General features: G+C 47.5%; 1 protein-coding gene across 2 annotated transcripts in view; it reads left to right on the forward strand.

Annotated features, from left to right (window-relative positions):
* The window catches only part of CTNNA1 (catenin alpha 1), a 235,030-nt gene that overhangs the window by 87,903 nt on the left and 124,724 nt on the right, over window positions 1-22,403 (forward strand). For both annotated transcript variants that reach the window (XM_088451270.1, XM_088451266.1), the window contains one exon: window positions 19,468-19,620. In XM_088451270.1, coding sequence (XP_088307396.1) covers window positions 19,468-19,620 — 153 coding nt within the window. The remainder of the gene's footprint in view (window positions 1-19,467; window positions 19,621-22,403) is intronic.

Below are 22,403 nucleotides of genomic sequence, written 5' to 3' on the forward strand. Positions count from 1 at the left end.
ACACTTGGGTTCTAGAGGTGGTCTCTCACGGGTACGCCCTCTCCTTCCGGCTCAGACCCCCGGCGCGATTCTTCACCACGGGTCTACCATCAGACCGGAACAAGGCTATGGAGCTGCGGAAGGTATTGCACACTATGCTCCAGGCTGGAGTTATAGTGCCTGTTCCATTCTCCCAGAGGGGCCAGGGTTTCTATTCAAATCTTTTTTTGGTACAGAAACCCAATGGGTCGTATCGTCCGATTCTCAACCTCAAAGCACTCAACAAGTCTTTGCGGATTCCGAAGTTTCGGATGGAGACCCTACGGTCCATCATTCTGGAGCTGGAACCTGGGGACTACATGGTGTCATTGGACATACAGTACAGGACGCTTACCTGCATGTCCCTATTCTTTTGCACCATCAACCGTTCCTCAGGTTTGCAATCCGCAGCGACCACTTCCAGTTTCGGACGTTACCTTTTGGCCTGGCGACAGCACCACGGGTTTTCACCAAGGTGATGGCGGTCATGGCGGCTTCTCTGCGGCTGCAGGGAGTCCGCATGTTGCCGTACTTGGACGACCTGTTATTGGTGGCAGGATCTCCAGAGCTCCTGTTACGCCACTTGGACCTGACCATTGCACTGCTGCAACGGCACGGCTGGCTAATCAACTGGCAGAAGTCCACTCTAATCCCGTCTCGGAGGATTCTGCATCTGGGAGCCTTATTGGGCTCGGGACAGCAGAGGATCTTCGTGACGGAGGACAAGATCTCTGCTTTACAGTCAAGGGTGCGCAGTTGTCTGCACAGCTGCCGGGTGTCCCTACACTCGGCGATGAGGTTACTGGGCTCCATGGTGTCGGTGTTCGACATGGTGGAATTCGCCCAGTTTCACTCCAGACCTCTGCAGCACCTGATCCTGTCCAAGTGGAACGGGCTGCCTCAGTCTCTGAAGTCCCAGACGATTGTGCTCACCCCGGAGGTTCGCCTGCCCCTTGCTTGGTGGTTACAGACGACTCACCTCAACAAGGGACGTCCTTTCTGGGTTCCAAATTGGGTCCTGTTGACAACGGACGCCAGTCTACGGGGCTGGGGAGCAGTTTCGGGTCCACACTTGTTCCAGGGCAGGTGGACGCCGACAGAAGCGGAGCTTCCAATAAATATCTTGGAACTCCGTGCGGTCTTCAATGCTCTCCAGCAGGCACAGCGGTTTCTCCATGGTCACCCGGTGCAGGTCCAGTCGGACAACGTTACCACCGTGGCCTACATAAACAGGCAAGGAGGAACCCGAAGTCGGACGGCTCTTGTAGAGGTCTCTCGGATCCTGGTTTGGGCGGAGCGCAATCTTCCGGCCATATCAGCGGTCTTTATCCCGGGAGTGCTAAATTGGGAGGCGGACTTTCTAAGTCGCCAGGACGTTCATCCGGGGGAATGGTCCCTGCACCCGGACGTTTTTCAACTGTTGGTGGACAGGTGGGGTCTTCCAGAGATCGACCTCATGGCGTCCCGGCACAACAACAAGTTGCCGGTGTACGGGTCTCGCACAAGAGACGAAGGGGCGTCTCTGATGGATGCTCTGTCCGTCCGGTGGACGTTCCGGTTCGCATACCTGTTCCCTCCGGTCTCCCTTCTTCCACGGGTAATCCGGAAATTCAAACAGGAAGGAGGGACGCTCCTGTTGATAGCTCCCGTGTGGCCCAGACGGCACTGGTTGTCAGACCTTCAGGGTCTGTCCGTGGACAGTCCTCTGCGGTTGCCGCTATGACCAGACCTTCTGTCTCAGGCTCCTTATCTTCACCCGGACCTGACTCGGCTGTCTTTGACGGCGTGGCTGTTGAGACGGCCATGCTGAGGTCCCGGGGGTTTTCCAGCTCTGTGGTGCGTACCATGTTGCGAGCTCGGAAACCGTCTTCCGCGAGGATATACCATTGCGTGTGGCATACGTTCTTCCAGTGGTGTCGGCCGAGAGGTTATGCACCGCGGGAGTTTTGTCTGTCTCGGATTCTCACCTTCCTGCAAGCGGGACTAGATCATGGGCTTCGCCTTGCTTCTTTGAAGGTACAGGTTTCGGCCCTGTCTGTCTGGTTTCACCGTAGGATTGCTACAATCCCGGATGTGCGCACCTTTATGCAAGGTGTTCTCCGCATTCAGCCGCCCTTTGTTCCACCTGTGGCGCCTTGGGATTTGGCTGTGGTCCTGAGGGCTCTCCAAGGACCGCCGTTTGAACCACTGAGCTCAGTGGATCTTAAATGGCTAACAGCTAAGACTGTTTTCCTTCTGGCTATTGCTTCGGCCAGACGTGTTTCTGATTTAGGGGCTCTTTCTTGTAGACCCCCTTTCTTGGTTTTTCATGGGAACAGGGCAGTGCTCCGCACTCGCCCGAGTTTCTTCCCAACGTTGTTTCCCAGTTTCATGTTAACGAGGAAATAGTTGTTCCGGCCTTTAACTCACCGGGTCTTTCCGTGGGTGAGGCCTCTTTGTATGTTGTGCCGGCCTTAAGGACTTATGTTGACCGCACTTCTTCGTTTAGGAAGTCGGACGCTTTGTTTGTCCTCTATGGCTTCCGTAAAAAGGGTTGGCCTGCTTCAAAGCAAACTTTGGCAGCCTGGATCCGTATGGCTATTTCTGAAGCTTATCTTCATGAAGGCCTGCCGGTTCCTCCTTCTGTGAAGGCTCATTCCACTAGGTCTGTGGGTCCTTCGTGGGCAGCTCGACGTGGTGCCTCTGCAGTCCAGATCTGCAAGGCTGCTACGTGGTCTTCTGTCCATACCTTCGTGAGGTATTACAGGTTTGACACCTTCGCCTCTCAGGATGCTTCCTTCAGGCGGCGGATTCTCCTTTCTGCACAGGAGCGTCCCCACCCTTAAAGGATACTGCTTTGGGACATCCCCAAGGTATCCTGTGGATACCCTACGGACCCTGAAGTAGAACATTTGAGATATGGTAAGAACTTACCCTTGTTATCTCTATTTCTACGAAGTCCATAGGGTTCCACAGGACTCCCGCCCTGTCGCACCTGTGCTGCAGATGGGCTTTGCTCTGGTCACCGGTTTTCCGTCTCCCTCTGGTGAGAATGTGATTCTTGTATGTGTCCAGATCTTTTTTCTCTCTCTTCCTTTTCCTCCTCCGGCCTATGGCTTGATAACTAACTGAGGTGCCTTGGCTCGGGGGCGGGGTATAGGAGGGGGACCCTAGTGCATCCTGGAAGGCTGAAAAGCTTAACTCTATGGTGCCCGGCGACTGACGTCACACCTATACCCCAAGGTATCCTGTGGAACCCTATGGACTTCGTAGAAATAGAGATAACAAGGGTAAGTTCTTACCATATCTCATATTTTTAAACTTCTGATGGTGCGTCCTATATATCTTCTATACATATTCCCCCAACAATCAGAAAAGGAGACCGTTTCAGGTCACTATGACGTCAAGAGCTTTTTTGGATATTCCAGATGAACAGTTTATATCCAGATGGCTTAAATGAACAAGTAGAATTGAACTCTGTGTTCTAATACCTTATTACCTTATTCTTCTGCAATTCACTCCTTTATTTAGCATCTATATGTGATCGCCTAGTAGAAACTCTCTCTCTTTCTTTGCACAATAATTGTTTTATCCAGATTTTTATTTACAGTATATACCAATACCATTACCAATCAATTTACACACTTCCCAATAGTGACATCACACCAACCTTTTATTCAGGTTCTATTGTGACATATAGTATAAAAAAATGTTAGGTTTTTATATATTTTTTTTTACGTGGTTTTTATGTGTTTCTCTATAACAATTATCAATACATCTGGTCTTCCTCCTATATATAGAGGTATTATAGATTGAATTATATATTCGTGTATATACTATTATTATAGATACAAACCTCTGTTTTTGAATGTTTATATGTATTAGACTAATGGAGATTATTGTCTGGTGGCACTACTCTCTATTATTTAGTAATACTATGTATTATAATAATAATAATAATAATAATAATAATAATAAAAATAGGTGTGAGATTTATATATCTCTTGAAATTAGTATTATAATGGTAGATGATAATTTGTATGCATCCATAAGAGGTTAACTTCATACCCTTTCCATAAGATGAGTATAGATAATATAGGGTAATTTTTGAGTCTAATTTAAACTTTTAATTTAATATATAAATCTATGTAATATGCTTTTCTAAAGGAAGGATCTAGAAATAACAAGGTTCGTTTTTGATTAAATTATTGCTAACAAATGTTTTAAATCAATTAATTAAGCTAAACAAGTTATCTTGGAGGATAAATAGAACATGAGGCAGTCAATACTTACACCTTGACAAAGACGCTAGAACAGCTTTGAAACGCATAGGTGAACTTTCTGCCATCATTCCCCGTTTGTTGCAGCTATTTGATGCATAAAGACACACAGACCTTTTTCTTCAGCCACCATCTAATTACTGAGGTCTACTCCTTGCTGTATTTACCTTGGAACACCCGACCGGCTAAGTTACACAGGCTTATACTCAGTTGCTGCTTCCAAATCAGCTGGCAAATCCACCTGCTGACTAATATATGCGGCTAAACTTTCCTTCCAGGATACCGCACATCAGCGCTCTGCTCCCCTTGAATACACCGGGGTCTGTCGCTGGATGAGCAGTATACTCAAACCGATAAGAACACTGTCGCTGCCGCAGATGGTATACGGAGATCCAGGCTCCCGGTAACAAGGTCTGAGCCTCCCTAGTGACACCGTGAATTCCACTACTTATTAACAGAGGACACCGCTAAACAGCGCTTCATTCCCCCTGAACTCACCGGGGTTTGCTGCCGGACGAGGAGTCCAGTCTCCGCAGTCAGGAACACTGCTGCGGCTGCAGAAGATCTATGGAGATCCAGGCCCCCTTCAATAAGGTCTGAGCCTTCATAGTGAAAACCGTGATCTCCACTGCAATTTCCTTCAATGTAAGGACTTCGGCTGGTAGCGCTACCTAACACCATTCAAGCACCTTGTCCCTTCAATACTCTATATGGCTGGCAAGTACATCTATATACATTGAACTTGTTTTTAATTCTATTAGAAATAATTGAGGACTCTGTGTGAGATACAGGACTAAACGCTTAAAATTCTGCAACAATCCTGCTATAATGTTTATTTTATAATACATGTACAATCAGAGGTATAAGAATTACTATTCTGATACATTTTATATATATTTCTTAATAAAACATTGTTTAAAACTACCGAACCTTGTTACATTGTATACACCACTTGATTTTCCAGCTGCTTTCTCTTTTTATGACATGGTGATCACTATGGATATCCCCGAATAGCCCTGCTGAAATGGTCTCAATAGGTGCTATTTAGCGTATTTGCATATGGGGTGAAGAATAGCATTTAGCAATATTTTTCAGTCAAAATAACTAGTCCCAGCAAATTTGGGGTACCTGAAAATGGGGGCTAGCATATTTAAAAGTTGCTAAAGTGAAGTTTTGAAATCATGAAAAAACCACCTGCCGCAAACACCTGCAAAGAAAAAAACACCTGGGGCATACTTGGGGACCCCTCTGGAGTCTATTTAGCTAGTTTTTCTTTTTGTCCCCCATCTTTACACCTTTTTCGCCCCCAAAACGAAAGTACTTTTTGGGGGTGTTCTAATGTGTTTTTTTTTTTTACTTTTTCTCCTTCATCCACTAGGGGACACTGGAGTTCAAGACAGTGGGGTATAGACGGTGGTAGAGCAGAGCCTGGCACTTTAAATAATTCTGAAGTGTGACTGGCTCCTCCCCCTCTATGCCCCATCAGCCCCAGTTTTTAGAATGTGCCCGAGAGAGCCGGTCACATAGGGCTGAGCTCCAGCCCACACTTAGTATTTTTTCTTTTATTTCAACTTTATTTTAATTTCTAGCTTTCACAAAGCATTGAGGACAGGCTGACAGAGTACTGCGTCTGTCAGCCTGCTACATGGAGGCATCAGGAGACCCGCCTCCACTAAAAAGAGTGTGTGTCGGAGTCCCAGGCACCCTGGCAGTAGCTCAGGGAGGACACGCCACAGCTTAATATAGAGGCTGTGTCCGTGCTTCCGAATGCCTAGCCGCAGCCCTGATGCCAGCAGTGGTAAGTATAGCTCTGTTCCCCTTATGGGGAACGGAGTTTAATCTGCGGCCCCTCTGCCCCCTCCCAGGCTCAGGTGGTATATACTGTAGTATAACCCCTCCTGGAATCCTGTTATAACGCCGCTAGCGTTGTTACAAGGGGCGGAGGTACCGCGCATAGAGCGCGGATACATGTACAGGGAGACTGTTCAGACAGTCTGTAATGTTGCTGCCTAGCAGCATGCCTGATCCTGCACGATGAGCGCTGTCTTACTTTATAGAGCCTGACAGCGCTCTGTTTGCTGCTCTCACGAGAGCCGAATCCTCCCTCTGCTATATCCCCACGGGGAGGGAGCCTGCCGCGACCCGCTACTCCCATAAGGGAGTCTACATTGCGCAGCAGCGCGGCTGTTCCCTGCCGCGCTGGTGCTTGAAGAAGCACTGGGCTTCTGCAGGGGGAGGAGCACAGCCGCCGGAGAGCGATGCTGTTATTCACAGCGCCCTCGGCTGCTGGTTGCGGCGCCGGAGATTGCACCGGCGCTGGCTACAATTGGCCGCATGGCGGGGCTTAGGGAGCAGCTCAGCGCGGCTGTTCCCTGCCGCGCTGGTGCTTGTAGAAGCGCTGGCTTCTGCACACAGCCGCCGGAGAGCAAGGCTGTTATTCACAGCGCTCTCGGCTGCTGGTTGCGGCGCCGGTGCTTGTATGAAGATGCACCGGCGCTGGCTATTACGTTCCGGCTCCCCCACTCGCATTATGCCTGCTATACCAGCCATTGTTTGCACCCCGCCAGCTTATTGATAAGGGGCGGAGTCTAGTCCATGCTGGCGTGCACAGATGCCGCCATTACCTCCAGCGAGTATTCTTAAACAGCATATGCACCTGCCTTAAAAGGAGCCGGGGCTTATTGCCAGCATCTCCTGCATCCTCACTCTGGAGTTCTGTGGGGGGTGCAACCCTTAACAGGGTTGTGGGTTTTATTCCCAGTACGTCCCTAACTGTTTGGAGTTTGTATGTTCTCCCTGTGCTTGCATATGGCCTCTTCCGTTTTTTTCTTTACTTAAACCTACAGCACCTGGTCTTATTAGGTTTAACGGCACAACTGTGGAGTTTGTAATTTAACTTGCAGTCTTTATATAGATTCTGGCTCTGCCTCATCTCTGTTATATTGCACGTCGGTAGTTCCCCTACGGAACTGGGTAGTGTACTGGTTTAATATTATATTTAAAAAAAAAAAAAAAAAAAATGAAGCACAGGGAGGAACATGTCACAGGCTAATATAGAGGTTGTGTCCACGCCACTTTGCCCACCACATATCTATCAGCGCCTACGGCCACACGCCCGATCTCGTCTGATCTTGGACGCTAAGCAGCGCCAGGCCTGGGTAGTACTTGGATGGGAGACCCCCTGGGTATACCAGGTGCGGCAGGCTTATTACATTGAACATCTGGGGCAAATATGCTTGATGTGTAACAGAATAATGCAGTGTGTTTCTTCCATCTATAGCTGCCAGAGATCACTCTGCCTAAATGTGTATAGTATGCATAGTCGGGCCACTGTTCTGGCTGCTGCCAGAAATTACGGTTATTGCATATCTTTAACTCAAGGTTACAAAAAGGGTGCGTCCCATCCTCAGGCTTATGCCTCACATTGGCTCGCCTTAACAATGAGCCGTACTCTTCTCATGCATAAGAAGGGCACATATGTGGCTGCACATATGTTAAATCTCAACAGCCTTCGGTGCTTACCTTAGAAGGTATGCATCTGTGCATCTATATGGATTTATATCTTATTTATTCCCTTCGGCAGCACACACAACACGAAGTAGTAACATATGGCCGTTGTGGTGGTTGGCATTGCTGTCTCGCATCACTGAGGTCATCTTTTGATTTCCATCATCTGGAGCCAGAAGGGCACACCTGATAAGGCGAGTACACCGGTAACGGAAGGGTCCCAGGATGGCAATCAGTCTGGGATAGTACGTTGCTAACATTTCCTGCCCCAACGCCGTAGCAGAATGACAGCCACGCACGGCACATGAGCAGTCTCCCTGCGTGGAGGTAAGCCACATGTATGTATATACTTGTATTTTAAACTAAACCCGGCGTTAAGACCTGGGGCTCAGTTCCTTCCATGGCTCTAACTATTGCCCATGTTATATTTTTCAAATTATATCGTCACCTACTAATCTTGTATGTAGGTACGCGTAGGCATGTGGGGATTTGTGTGTGTAATATATATATATATATGTGTGTATGTGTGTGTATATATATATATATATATATATATATATTAGGGATGTGCAGGCTCGGATAGGTTCGAGTTTGCACGTGGAGTTCGGATTTTTCCCTCCAAAAAAACGGAACTCAGAACGAGGCAAAACGTCATCTTACATGGACGAACATCATCATTCCTGGTCTTTTGTCCAGGAATGATGATGTTCGTCCATGTAAGATGACGTTTTGCCTCGTTCTGAGTTCCGTTTTTTTGGAGGGAAAAATCCGAACTCCACGTGCAAACTCGAACCTATCCGAGCCTGCACATCCCTAATATATATATATATGTTTTGCTTCTTATCCTTACCATTAAAGCAGGGGTAGGATATGTTCTTCTCAGTTTTATGTCTGATACCTAGCATATTTAAAGAGGATGCTGCGACGAGAGGCTGGACTCTCCTGATCCGGTAGTTTGTTCTATAACTCCGCTTAACACCATCTCTCCCTAGGGATTGGGTGGTGTGTGTGTATATGTATATAATTATGGATATGTGTAGGTATGCCTATACTTCCACAATCATTAAGGTACATATTATTCCACGTCTGGAAAGCTGCCAGGGTTTACCAGAAGCTGTCTGTTATACATATTATATGGTGGCTCTATAGACTAGAGTCATGTTCTGCAGCTTACATAGGATAGTCACAGGCTCCTACGGCATCGCTTCTAGTATGGACTCTATACATGTCCTGGGGCCTTCCTGTATGTCCACACATGTATATGTACTTACACCCGCCTCGGGTTATAGTCCTGTTTCCATCAGTCTATATCAACGGCGTCCACTTCGGGGGACCTATTAATTACAACTACACTCTAGGGCGCACTTAGTAACCAACTTGTAAGACACTAGGAATGCAGTGTGTGTATATATAGATATAGCATGCTGATCTCCTATTGCGGGATATATATATGTGTGTATATGTATGTAGCGTGCTGATCTCCTGGTGCAGGAGTTTGACAACTGACTTACTATGTCGGTACTAACTCTTCCTTTCAAAGAGTTTGCCTTTTCATGCAGCTATGTTTATGTGTGTGTATGTGTATATATACTGATATATTCCCGTTCCTTGTATGAATTTTCCTAATAATTGGAGAAATCTGTTTTTGGCCCTGTCTGGCGTTATCACTACATATATATATCTCTTCTTACTTGGGATAATTAACGCATTCTATGTCTATGTACAGGTACCTTTCCCAGTATCGATTCTGGTACTTTATATTATTGTCTTGTCGCATATCTCAATAAAATGGGTATCTGATGGTCCCTTGGGTACATTTCCTATCAGTACATAGAGAATCCAGGATCTATTCTATCCTCATGGCTTATTAGTTAATTTACATGAGGCCTAGGGCCACCCGCCGATATAGGCAGGGTCTGGCCTGAGTTGTATCAGATTGTGGGCGTAATACACACTTCACCATTATAAGTGTTAATGTAAGGATACACTAGCAGACCGTTTTTGGGGTATGTGTAATCTCTATATGGATACATATCCCTAATGGAACAGGCTCAGGTATAGCGTCCTGTTGTACGGCCTTCTTGTCTCCACTAACAATTTGCTAGTTTCTACAGTATTTTCTTCTGCAGCATCTCCAGACTGAAGTCCGTGCTGTAGAGCATTGATCTTTGCCCACTGAGGCTACTCTCTGTACCTGTCGTGGTGGGTTGCTGTGAGATGAATAAGGTCAGTGACATTCTACATAGCGTCCAGAGGGTTTCTGGTCGCTCACAGGTAAGCGGGCTTACCCCACTAATGCCTCGGAAGATGCTTCCTTTTCATGCATCCTGACATAGCTGTTATTCTATCTTACGCACCCTAGCTGCTGTCCTAGCAGCCTTCAGTTCTTTTAAATCAGTTGGCTGTACACTTTAGAGCTTTCCTGGTATGTAGGTGCATAGTTGTAACATTGAGATTTGTGACCCTATTCTACTGGAATCTGTTGGGTTTATGGACTGAAGCGCATCTATGGGCTAATGCACATTTTTACTATAAAGTGTGACAGTCTCTATGTTCCATACAGGGGGCCTGGTTTGTTTCCTGTTCAGTATCTGTTGATAAATTCAGCACACTGACAGGTACCTGAATGGTACCTTCATAGTTGTCCTAGTGCTTTAGCCTTGCGGATGGGATACTTCCCTATATTGGTAACTCTCCCTGGGTGGAGGTGGCATCCGTGCTCTTTTTCTGCTAAGGGTATCCTGGGTGTTTTCATACTATGTTCAGGCCAGTAGTTGGTACTGATTACACTCTACCATCATGTAGGAAGTTGTCTGCTGTTTGACAGGAGGGGTGGTACTGCCGTCTGACCCACTGGAAGGAAGTGTAGTCTCAATCCTCTCGTATCCGCCTCATGCCCAGTGGGATCGCCACTCGTTGACAACTTCTATGGTCTAAACCTTACACTGGTTACCAACCCTTTAGTAGTTGGACCTCGAGAATGGTTCAGGGCGACTGTTGGGTCGTGACTCTTGCCTCCTTGTTTGCTTGGTTAGGAGTCTGTGGACGGGTTCAGCTCCGTCTCTGTATATTGGTATCATTATACTTTTATCTATATGATTGATGTCCCGCAGTGCTGGGATTCTGCTGTCTGAGACTGTTGCAGCTTCCTGTAGTTGTCGCTGGTACGGTTTTCTCGAGTTTTGTTCTCATGTTACGGCCATTCTATGGATTCTAGTTGGGGTTTTTCTGCTCCCAGCGGTCTTGCTTGGTCTGTTTTTGGCTGAGCTTACGGTGTTCTGATGCTTCTCATCTGCGGCTACTCTCTAGCCGTATTCCATTGAATTTACGCTGTAAGTTGTGGAATGTCTGTGACTGTTCAGCAAGGAGCTCTGATTGTCTCCTGGCTCTACGACATGCCTCCAGTCTTGGGCTGTCTCTGTTTCGGTTGGCCGAAAGGTCGGCAAGTTCTCCGCGCTTCCCACCCGGGAGGTTGGCTTTGGGACGTCCCCACTGTCTTGAACTCCAGTGTCCCCTAGTGGATGAAGGAGAAAACAGGATTTTGGTACTTACCGATAAATCCCTTTCTCCGATTCCACAGGGGACACTGGACGCCCGCCCAGCGCTGCGTTCCTGCCGTTTTGTTGGGTCCTTATCTAGTTGTGTGACTGCATGTGTTCCCTGCAGTGGGTTCCTCTGTTCTCCTTCAGTCGGTATTGTTCCGTTCTGTGGTCTTCTCCTTACCGTCTCCTCTCGGGCTCAGTTCTTAAAACTGGGGCTGATGGGGCATAGAGGGGGAGGAGCCAGTCACACTTCAGAATTATTTAAAGTGCCAGGCTCTGCTCTACCACCGTCTATACCCCACTGTCTTGAACTCCAGTGTCCCCTGTGGAATCGGAGAAAGGGATTTATCGGTAAGTACCAAAATCCTGTTTTTTTTTTTTTTACACAGTTTACCTTTTGGGGGACTGTAATAACACTGCACGAGGGTTCCCGCAACTTTGCACCCCAAAACTGCGCTTTTTTCCGCCTCCATTCAGAGGCAAATCTTTTCCGCCTATCTGAATGCAATGACTTTCCGCTTATGCGAAAAGTCATTGCAATAGAATTGGGCAGGAAAGTTTCCGACAGGTGAAATTTAGTCATCGGCAGAAACTTTTCGCCGAGAACGGCTTTTCGACTGCAATTGAATACGACCCTTAGTTGTAGCTGCACCCTGTAGTGAGAGACCCATAGATTTGTTTAGTATCGATGCTGGCATCCCTCATAGTCACAACAATCTTTCCCTAATAGTGGAGAAGCCCAGAGGCTGCTGGTTTAATGCTAAGAGGAAGGCTTATATACAAGATCACTGATAAATATGAGAACCTTTTATCCAATGTTTCATATCCCTTTTAGGTTTTCAGAAATTATCACCACACAGCAGGTGAATATATAAATTATTCTCCATTAAGTTCTAAACTAAAAATGAAAGAACAGTTCTATATTATTTGATCATATAAGATGCCATTCCTGCATCATATTTAGAATAAGCGGTCAAGGCCTAAACACAGAAAGGACAAGAGGTAAACATAGTTTACCTGAGATTTCCAATGGTAACCTTCTCAAATGATATAGGGCACTATTTGACCCTAGTATCAAGACAGTTTTAATCAAAGTCTTATTGAGTAATGTTAAATCTGTTTGCAATGTTACTTTCTTTTCCCTCCGCCCCTCCCCTGCAACCCATGACTTCAGTGTAGTTTTAGTGCCTGTGGAGAGAGGCACTTTTGTCAGCCCTGCTTTAGCTTAGGGATTTTTTCCATCATTTGTAATGTTATGTTTATTTTTTACTATAGGTACTGTGCGCTGCTAATAGCAGCACACAGCTGGAGTGTAAAGCGACGGGGAGAGTCTCATCTAAGGGGGGATGGCGCTGAGTGATCCCCCCATTCCACACACTCCGGTCTCTGAAGAGACCGTCTGGGCCCGGGGATAGCGCGCTGCTGTTACCTGTTAGAGGTGCAGGTAGTCAGCGTGGTCCTGGATGGCGGGCGCCATCTTGACGGGTTTCTTGTCGGCGGCTCCTGTGGGGAGAGCGCCGACTGCAGACCACCTGCAGGTGAGACATACAGCAACACCACACTGGACATGCTGATCTTGGAAGCTATGAAGTGTTGGGCCTGGTTAGTACTTGGATGGGAGACCATCTGGGAATACCAGGTGCTGTAGGTAAATGCGGGTCAGTCCAAGTGCTTTCCCCACTGAGGGGAGTAGCACTTGAGGGAGAAGCCTTAGGGCTTGCTCAGTATAGCAGGGGGAGAAGCCATGGACTGCTGGTTCCCCCGGTCTCCAGCGGCAGAATGGAGACTCCAGGAAGCTGCATGGGCTGTTCCTGTCTTGAGAGTGGGACAAGCCTGGCCAGCATGGAGGGAGGACAGAGAAATCTCAGGCTCCTTTCCCTCTGCGGGGTGCAGCAAAGTATTTTACAGTTATTGTTAATTCTTTCCTATGCCTGTTTGAGAGTTTTTGCAGTATTCATTGCCGCATGTGACATATGTATTTATAAAGTCTTTATTGTTTTTCTGAGCTGCCTGCCGCGGCAGGGTAGCGCAGGAAGTGGGGGCTCAAATGACGGACGACTTAAAGTCCGCATAGGGTCAGAACTCCACTATGGCTATATTTACATTGCTATATGGCTATATTTATATATACTCTATACTGTGGTGCCTATGTATGTAGATTATACTTGTGGGGCCTCTATATGTACACTATACTTGTAGGGCTTATGATGTCACTGTCACTAAATGTATGTGTCTTGTGTTACTATGTCATATTGACTGCCCATGTCACACTGTATTAGCTGCCTATGTATTAGGCCACATGCTAATGTGCACTATGTAAATCAGACGACTGTCCTGTGTTACAAAGTGCGGCAAGGATGGTGTAAGGGTTAGCATTGCTGCCTCACCACAGTGTGGGTTATCTTCCCGCCACAACCCTAATTATCAGGAGTTGGCTGGCAGGGGATACTGTTAGTAGGCCTCATGCTGCATAGGGCCCGGTGACGCGCAGGCATCTGGGGTGCTGAGTCCGCCATGGTGGGGCAAGCATAGGCTCCGTCTGTCAGCAGGTCCGTGGTTATCCTGGCAAAGTAGATTCTGCTCCAGGCACAGACTTTGGCGGACTCTGCTGTGCGAGGCGTCTTCCTCCCTCCAGGGCTTCATAGGCAGTTCTGCATATGTAGGAATTTCCGAAGTCTTGGCAGTCTCGAAGAGGACCCACTGTAATCTTTGACTAATTGCTGCTGTGCGCCACTTTTTAGTGAATATGGCTTCCCAAGCATGGGCGATGGGAAGTCACTACTTCACCTTCGGCGATTCTCTCTCCAGTCTCATCAGGGAGCCATAGGAGACGCCAGATTACGAGGTCGTCATTCCTTGTACACTTGCTTCCAACGACTTTGGTACCCAGGTGGAGGCACATCCCACTGTTCTCGCTGCGACAGACTTTTCGTTCAACGCATGCAACATCTTTTAGGGATCTACTAGCTAACCCCTGGATGGTTGTCTCCTGTCTATTCTCATATGACCCTGGCTTGACGAGCCTCGACATAATTGGTGTCTACAATGGTCACTTTGGCTGAAGAACTTGTCCAAACAATTCACAATAGTTCGCCCTGGTTGGAGGGGGGGGGGCAATTTCTGCGGGCAGCACAGATGGTGTAGTGGTTAGCATTCCTGCCTCACAGCGCCGGAGCCGTGGGTTCGATGTCCGCTTTGGTCCTAGCTGTGTGGAGTTTGTATGTTCTCCCAGTGGTATTGTGGTTTTCTCACACTCTCTAAATATCACTTGTCTAGAGACTGTGTGGGAAGTCATGCAAGACTTCAGCTGAGGGACTTCAGTTATGGCTGTCGGGGCTCGAAGGGCCCTTTTCGGCACTTATACCAGAATGTTCCTTACAATATTTTCTGTATGGGTGGGAACGTTCTCTCTGTGCCAGTACTGGTTGCCATGTTCCCCACAGGTTCAGAAAAATATTTTCTTACGGCAGCGGTCCCCTCCAGAGGGGTTTGTTTTTTCCAGAGAGTATGCCCCTCTTTTTCTGTCTGCCACAGGATTTGCTGGTACCATCACCGTTTTGGAGTCAAGGTTCCAGGGTAGCCTTGTGCCTCATGAGGTATCTTTTATATCCAGTACAGGTGCAAATGGTGAGTCAGCAACCATTGAGTGATGTCTTGAGGCATCTGGGTGCTAGGCATCATGGCTAGGGTGCCACCATGAACCTCGGGGTCCACTGTCAGGGCAGTTTTTTTTTTTGATTTCTCAACGTCGCTCTTCCCCAGGTGCGGCATGGGGGCATTGACCGAGCCATCGTTCCTATCCCCCTCGACCGGAATTTTTGTTCCAGTCCTGCTGCAGGTACAGAAACTAGTTTTCTGGATCCTTTTCTGGTCGATTGCTGGACAGTTGGATCTTCGTGCCTCGAGCTCCACAGAGTGGGTGGTTACATTCAGAGTCCACAGCACAGAGACCAACTCATACCCGCTCTGTGTATGGAACGCATACCCTCACCGTTTTGGGCAGGTCGTCTTTCTTCCTCAGTCATTGATCGAATCTACCCTGTCTGGGCTGGGCCCTACCGTTTGGTGGAGCCCAGGCTCCTTGGGTTTGCATCAGACTACGGGCGGTGATATTATGCATATTGCACATTGAAGGTATCACAACTAGGCTCTTTTTTGGGTTTCAATTTGTGACGGATACTATGGCGTCATGGTTTCGAACTTTCCTAGGTCGCTGGTTTCACGAGGTTGCAGGGCGTCCCCTGTAATTTCTCTCCAGCGGGGTTTTGTCGCTTGGGCTGGCAGTGCACTACCCTTACTGACCTTGGTCTGATTCGTTCTGTGGGTGCCTTGTCCGTCGTCCTTGCGGAGCATTTACTTTTTGGGCATGAGACTCTCCACTTAGCGAACATTCATTGGACTAGGGTCACTCGCGGGAGTTCCAGTCCATACGTCTCTGCATCCCTCTAGTCTAGATTGCTGGTGTGGTCCGACCGCACCCTTCACTCTCATTCGGTTACTGTTTTCTGGTATTCTCCTCTAGGTCCGTTCCTGGGTCCCACCTGGATGGGTTTGTGGTACCCATGGACATAAGTTTCCTGGACTATGGGGCCGTGACGTTGCCTTTTTGACTCTAGGGCCGTTGGGTAGCCGTCCACAACGGCTCGAGCACTGAGCCATTTTTCAGTTGGCCAAACAACTACACAGTGGCAAATGTAAGTCATCCGGGGGAGGGGGCCCTAGACTGCTGACACTCTCAGCAGTAATAATGCCTGTAATGTGATAGGGGACAGTGGACTTCCTCCTAGGGCAATGGTCTCGCTATGGCGTTCGTTTGGTTAGGTCTTCAGCGAGAGGATCTTAGGGCATCTTGGCACGTCTTCAAGACTTCACAGGGTTGTCTGTGAACAGTGTATCTGCTGGTTTTGCAGAGAATGCCTTGACTGTTCCATGCAAGTTTCGGCTAGTGAGTCGGTTCTGCCGTCCCCACTGTTACCTATGGTTCTCCAGGCGTGTAAAGCCTTCTCATATACGGGTAATCCTGGAGGCTCCAGGCTGGCTCCGCTGTCATGATGTGGGGCCATTCTCAGGCAGTTGGTATGTCCTGGATTGTGTCTTCCACTTCACCCAGTCCTGCTGCCATGAACCATGTTCATTGTTTCTACACAGGGACCTTCCTCTGTTGGTTTTCTCGATCTGGCCTTGGCGACCAGGGGTTGGAAAGCTTATGTCTCTCTCGTTTCCTCTGAGTTTTGGAGGCTGGTTGACTGCTTCATTTTGTGACTGTACTAGCCTTGGCCCGGTCACTTAATTTCGGGCGACGTTTGGCCTTTCTTCCGAAGGTCCAATTCCTTTTTACTAGGTATGCTGCGTATTCAGACACTGGGTCTCATTCAGACTCGCGAGCGAGCGCTGTATGCTCGCAAGCGGGTCGATGTTACCCAAATGCGCATGTGCACGACGGAGGCGCCTCCGCGAGACCCGGCGAGCAACGAGGAAGCCGTCGCTCGGGGTCTCGCACCAAAGGGGGCGTGCTGTTGATGGTGAGTGACAGCACGCCCCCTTTGGTGGGCGTGCCGGCCCAGACGGAGGCGTTCCCATGGGAACGCCTACTGTCTGGGGCTGGCCCCACTGACATCACTAGTGATGTCAGTGGGAGTGTTTTTGGCTCTGATAAAGCCAAAAGCACTCCGGGCTTGCGGCAGACGAGACCCTACCACAAGGGTCTCGTCGCAAGCCTGATGGTCGCGATGGTCTTGACCATCGCGACCATCTTTTTGGCCGCTCGCATAAGCTGTGGGTGGTCGCTCCATTTTAAGCTAGGCCGGCCCTGATTCAGAGCGAGCGGTCTGGTCAGAGTGTCCGGCTCTGAATCAGGCCCACTGTTTCATCCGCAGGTGGGCCGAGGACTCTGGCTTTGTTCCTGTCGGCTCTCATACAGGCGGCATGGGTGTTGGAGCGTTCAGCTGATCTTTGGTTAGTTGCTTCTGAGCTGGTCTTCCTTATGGCTATCGCCTTCAGTTGGCATGGTTTCGTGTTGGCGTTCCCAAGCATCCGTTTTTCTCCTCTTCCAGGAGGATGATGCGGTGCTCTGTACAGTTTTTTTTTTTTTTTTTACACAAGCCGACTCTTGTTTGGGCCTTTCTTCTAACAGGAGGTTGTCTTTCTGATCTTTTGTGTTTCGGCGACTTCCAGGGACTAGGATGAGATGGCTTTGTTAGCTGGGCTGTGCGCCACACTGTTCTCTGCAGCTGCTTTTGTAGCGCATTAAGGGGTTGACCGGCTACTCTGCAGACCCCAGCATATTGGATCCACTCGGGCATCACTCATGCCTCTTCTGGAGCGGGGTGACCGCCACCAGCCCGGGTGTCAGAGCCTTTTGCCAGGGCGTCTGTTTTCTGAGGGGCAGTGCGACCCAAGACCAGCAGCACAGTCCGTGGTACAGTTCTCTGGTCTCCTGTCCGCATGTTTGCTAATTTTTTAGCGTTCAGGTTTCTTGCCTCTGGCAGCACCCTCTGAGGTCAGGCAGCCTGAGCGTTCCCTCCCCTGGGAATGGCTTTTGAACATCCCATGGTCCAGTGTCCCCCAGCCTTGAGAAAAGAGGATTTTTGGTACTTACTGTTGAATCCTTTTCTCTGAGTCAGGCTGGGGGACACTGCGTTCCCTCCCTCACGCTCAGCTGTATTGAGTATGAGTTATGATTTAGGTCGTATTTGACCGTCCTTTTCATTTTTATTTTTCGGTGTGACAGTGTCACTGAGTTTTGCTTCGCCTTACTAGGCACTTTTGAAGTTGTACCGAAGTCAGGGGTTGCAGAGGGGAGGAGTTATAGATTTCAGTGTTTAGTGCCAAATCCACACCTTCCCACTTATAACCCATGGTTCAGTGTCCCCCAGCCTGACTCAGAGAAAAGGATTCAACGGTAAGTACCAAAAATCCTCTTATCCACATGCAGTAAGGTAGGGTCCTTGCAGTCTTTTGGGACCCTTTGCACAACTGACTGATCAGGGGTAACTAAACTGTGTCTGACTTAAAGAGATCAGGTCTATTTAGGTTACCTAGTCTACCCTGAGTTTTGTGCAGAAACCTCCATAATAGGGCTGGCAGTGTGAAAGCATAGGGATGCCTCAGCCATGAAAATGACAGAATCCATCTTCCACTCTCCCTTTATCAAATTTTTTGGAGACCTAGCAAGGGGTCTGTTATTTGGATGGTTTGCAGATATGTCCATGTTTAAACTTCTGAGTGTATACTAACTATAGAAAGTATCTGGCCAAATGGAATAGCCGGCGGGAGCTGCATGTTTTGGAGAGTTAACCGCAATATTTATAATGAAATTTTTGCTTTAAATGTTGCCGGAACATTTACTTTCTCCAGCCTGAAGACTATAAAAAATGTTCCCATTGCTTTTAGTGCCACTGTAAGGAGATCTATTGATGAGACAATGAATCTGCCAATTCCCCTGATGATTTCATTTTGCAGAACTCCATGGCAGCCCCAATATTTTTCTCCCAAGTTTCTATAAATGTATTTTTCAGATGCAGCTTTGGTAGTCACTCGATGACATGAAGTGTAAAGGGTTGTCACACTATATATCCCTTTCGGCTGTGTGTGTGTTCCTGTCTGTACTCACCTGGCTAAGCTTTAACACAACAGTCAGGCCTGGCATAGTGTGCATTAAAGAAATAAAATAATCGGTAATCCTATTTTCTCGCTTCTCTCCCAGCCACAGCACTTGTCAGGGGACTACCTGCCTAACCTGCCAGCTGTTGCTAGGTGATATACTCCCAATGAATAGATATTTGCTGTATGGCTGCAGCTGGAGTTTGAGGGGTGCTCCAGGAGAGGGAGTGATGAAAGTACCTCATGAATTACCGGGGTCCTGGGTATGAACTGTATTGCTTGGGAAAATAAGTTCCTGTTTTGAATATTCTTTTGTGGACATCTTTAGAGTTCTGGATAGCTTGAACTTTAAGATGACTGCTGTTTGTACATGTATATACTATACAGAGAGATTTACATTAACACTGATATTATTTAATACTCACTAATCAAGAAAAGCTTTATATTTTTCTTGTATTCAGTACCATATTACTGCCTGCTCTGTCTACACTCATGATGCTTAAGATTTGTTTTAGCTCAGTCCCTTTCTTATGTCATAGCTGCGTAAAGCTGTTATGGATCACGTGTCTGACTCGTTCCTGGAGACCAATGTGCCGCTACTTGTTTTGATTGAAGCCGCAAAGAATGGAAATGAGAAAGAGGTTAAAGAATATGCACAGGTGTTTCGTGAACATGCAAACAAACTAATTGAGGTAAAACTATTGAAATGAAAGATGGTTTTATTTACTACAGATTCTGCTGACATTTTTTATCATTATACCTTCCCACCATCTAGGGAGCTGTAGTAGGGATTCTGTGCCAGGAGCACTGGGGGTGCTGAATAGCTCGCTCCAGCCAGTGCAGCTTGTAGTCATTATTACAATATATGTAAATTATTACAAAGTATACTGCACGGTTTGAACCTTGTACTGCGCTGGGTCAGATGGGCTCTTTGAACTTTTGCATTTTTCAAGCTCCAATGGCATGAATCTTCATAGAGCTGAAATAACACTGCTGACACAATAAAGGGTATGCGGAATATGGGAGTGATATATTCCAAGAACATTTTCTATGAAACATCTTCAGAGTTTAATTACTTCCATGTCACAGATGGTCACAGATGACTCCCTTATTTCATTGTGCTAGTGTTCATATCTGTGAAATCACTCTGTGCTAGCGCTTTTATAGCTGTAAAAATGATAGCCTTTTAAGCGCCCTTCTAATTCCACTATATTAAAGTGGACAGGCCGTTGACTTTCCATATTGCATAAAAAAGCAGCTTGGTAAATTTACTGATTATTATAGACTTTCATGTTAATTTGGTAGTTTAAATGTTAATTTCTTCTTCAGGGTCCATAGGGCTCCACAGTGAGACAATGGAGTGTAAGTGGTACTTGGAGGACCAGACAGCAAAGCTTTTTTTCAATCCCAGGATGCTCCGGTCCTTCCCCCTATACCCCGCCCACATCCTGAAGGCAACTCCGTTTCGTTGGTGTCCAGCGAGGAGCTGGATCGGCGTTAGAACAGTGGGGCTGCTATTAAGCAGCACAAGCTTTATGGGGTAGGCGTACTTTCTACCTCAGTGCAGAGTCTGGCAGCTACCTCTACAGCCTTTCAACAAATGCTGCAAAAGGAGAGACCCTTACGTAGTAAACCTCTAAGCGCGCTGTGTTATCTTCCCAGTCCACCCAGCTATCAGATGCTGAGTTATCTGGGGAGGCAGAAGATGCAGACCTCTCTCACTCTGACTACCCCTAGGGAGAGGAGGAGCCCCCATCTAAATTGAATATACCTGCACTTGTGAGAGCTGTAAAATCTATTCTTCAAATTGAAGAGACAGAACCCACTCCTAGGGCAAAAGAGCCACTATTTTAGCGACAAAAGGTAGTTTTGCCAGAGTGTCCTCACTCGCATCAGCTATCTGATCATGTGTGTGAAGCATGGAATATACCTAGGAAAAAGTTTCAGTTGCCTAATGGTGTATACGCAAGGTCAGATTTGTCATATCATCGATTTCGTTAAACGATAACTATGAACATTGAACGATTGCAACAACGATTTGAACGATATTGTCAACGATGAACGATTTCTGACATTAATTAAAATGAATGAAATCATCCAAATCTTACTGCAAATACAGTCTATGTCAGATATCGTTATCTGACATGCGGGAACGCGCATCGTTGGTCGATGCACGCCCAACATGTCAAAGATATGAACGATTTTTACAATAATTGTCGTTCAGATCTTTAAAAAAATCTGACCGTCTGAATGCAGCATTAACGCTTGATTTCCTTTTACCCTCTTCGAGCTACTGATTGCACTAAACGGGAAGTTCCCCTTGGAGTGGATTACCACGTGACATGCCTTAGTTAAGAACGCTACCTTACCTATCCATACAGCAACCTCCTTAAAGGAGACTACGGATAGAAGAATGGAAGCTTGCCTAAAATCTATATACTCTCTTACAGGAGCTATTATTCGTCCTTCCAGGGCTCAGGCCTGGGTGACAAAATCCATTGAGGGTTGGGCAGAGGCCCTAGAAGATACATTTCCCTCTGATGCTTCCAGGGAACAGCTGTCCTATATATCTCACATTAGAGATGCAGCCTCTTATTTAGGAGAGGCGGCTTTGGATACTTGTCTCCTAGCTTCCAAGACATCTGCTACTTCTGTGGTAGTCCGCCATATTGTTTGGCTTTGCTCATGGAAAGCAGATTCTGACTCTAAAAGGCATTGGAGTCTCTGCCTTATTCTGGGGAGATCCTGTTTGGCCCAGAATTGCACAAGATTGTGACTACCTTGGCAGCTTCCAAGAAGATGTTCTTGCCCTCTACATCTACTACGAAGCCCCGGATGTCATTCTTTTGGTCTTTTAGTCCCCAAGGAAAAACAAAAGGGCAGTCCTTTCCATGGCAGACGGCATCCTCTAAGCCTAGGACCAAACAGACCTGGGCTACTAGACATCCACGTACCTACCAAATCTGAGAACAAGCCTTCAGCCTGACTGGACGGGCCTCTCTCTCAGGGCTCCCAGGATCGGAGGCCGTCTTCTTCATTATGCTCAATTCTGGCGTCAGACCACCTCAGATACCTGGGTAAAAGAAGTGGTCTTCCATGGATACGCCCTCTTATTCCTGAGGCGGCCTCCCAAGCAGTTTTTGCACAGGACCTCCATCGGACCCAAGCAAAGCACTGCTCGTCCAGAAGGCCATTCAGTCTTTACTGCTCTAGGGGGTAATAATTCCGGTCCCCTCATCACAGAGAGGGAAGGGCTATTATGCTACCCTTTTCTTGGTTCAAAAGCCCAATGGGTCTCATCTGCCTATCCTCAACCTCAAGTTTCCAAACAAGCTTATCAGGGAGCCCAGGTTTCGTATGGAAACCATACGCTCTATTGTCCTGGCTATGGAGCCTGGGGACTTTATGGATTCTCTGGACATTCAGGACGCTTACCTACATGTACCTATAGCGCCTTCTCATCTGCAGTATCTCC

The sequence above is a fragment of the Taudactylus pleione genome, unplaced genomic scaffold (genome assembly GCF_031769625.1).
Source record: "Taudactylus pleione unplaced genomic scaffold, aTauple2 ptg000025l, whole genome shotgun sequence".
NCBI lineage: Eukaryota > Metazoa > Chordata > Amphibia > Anura > Myobatrachidae > Taudactylus > Taudactylus pleione.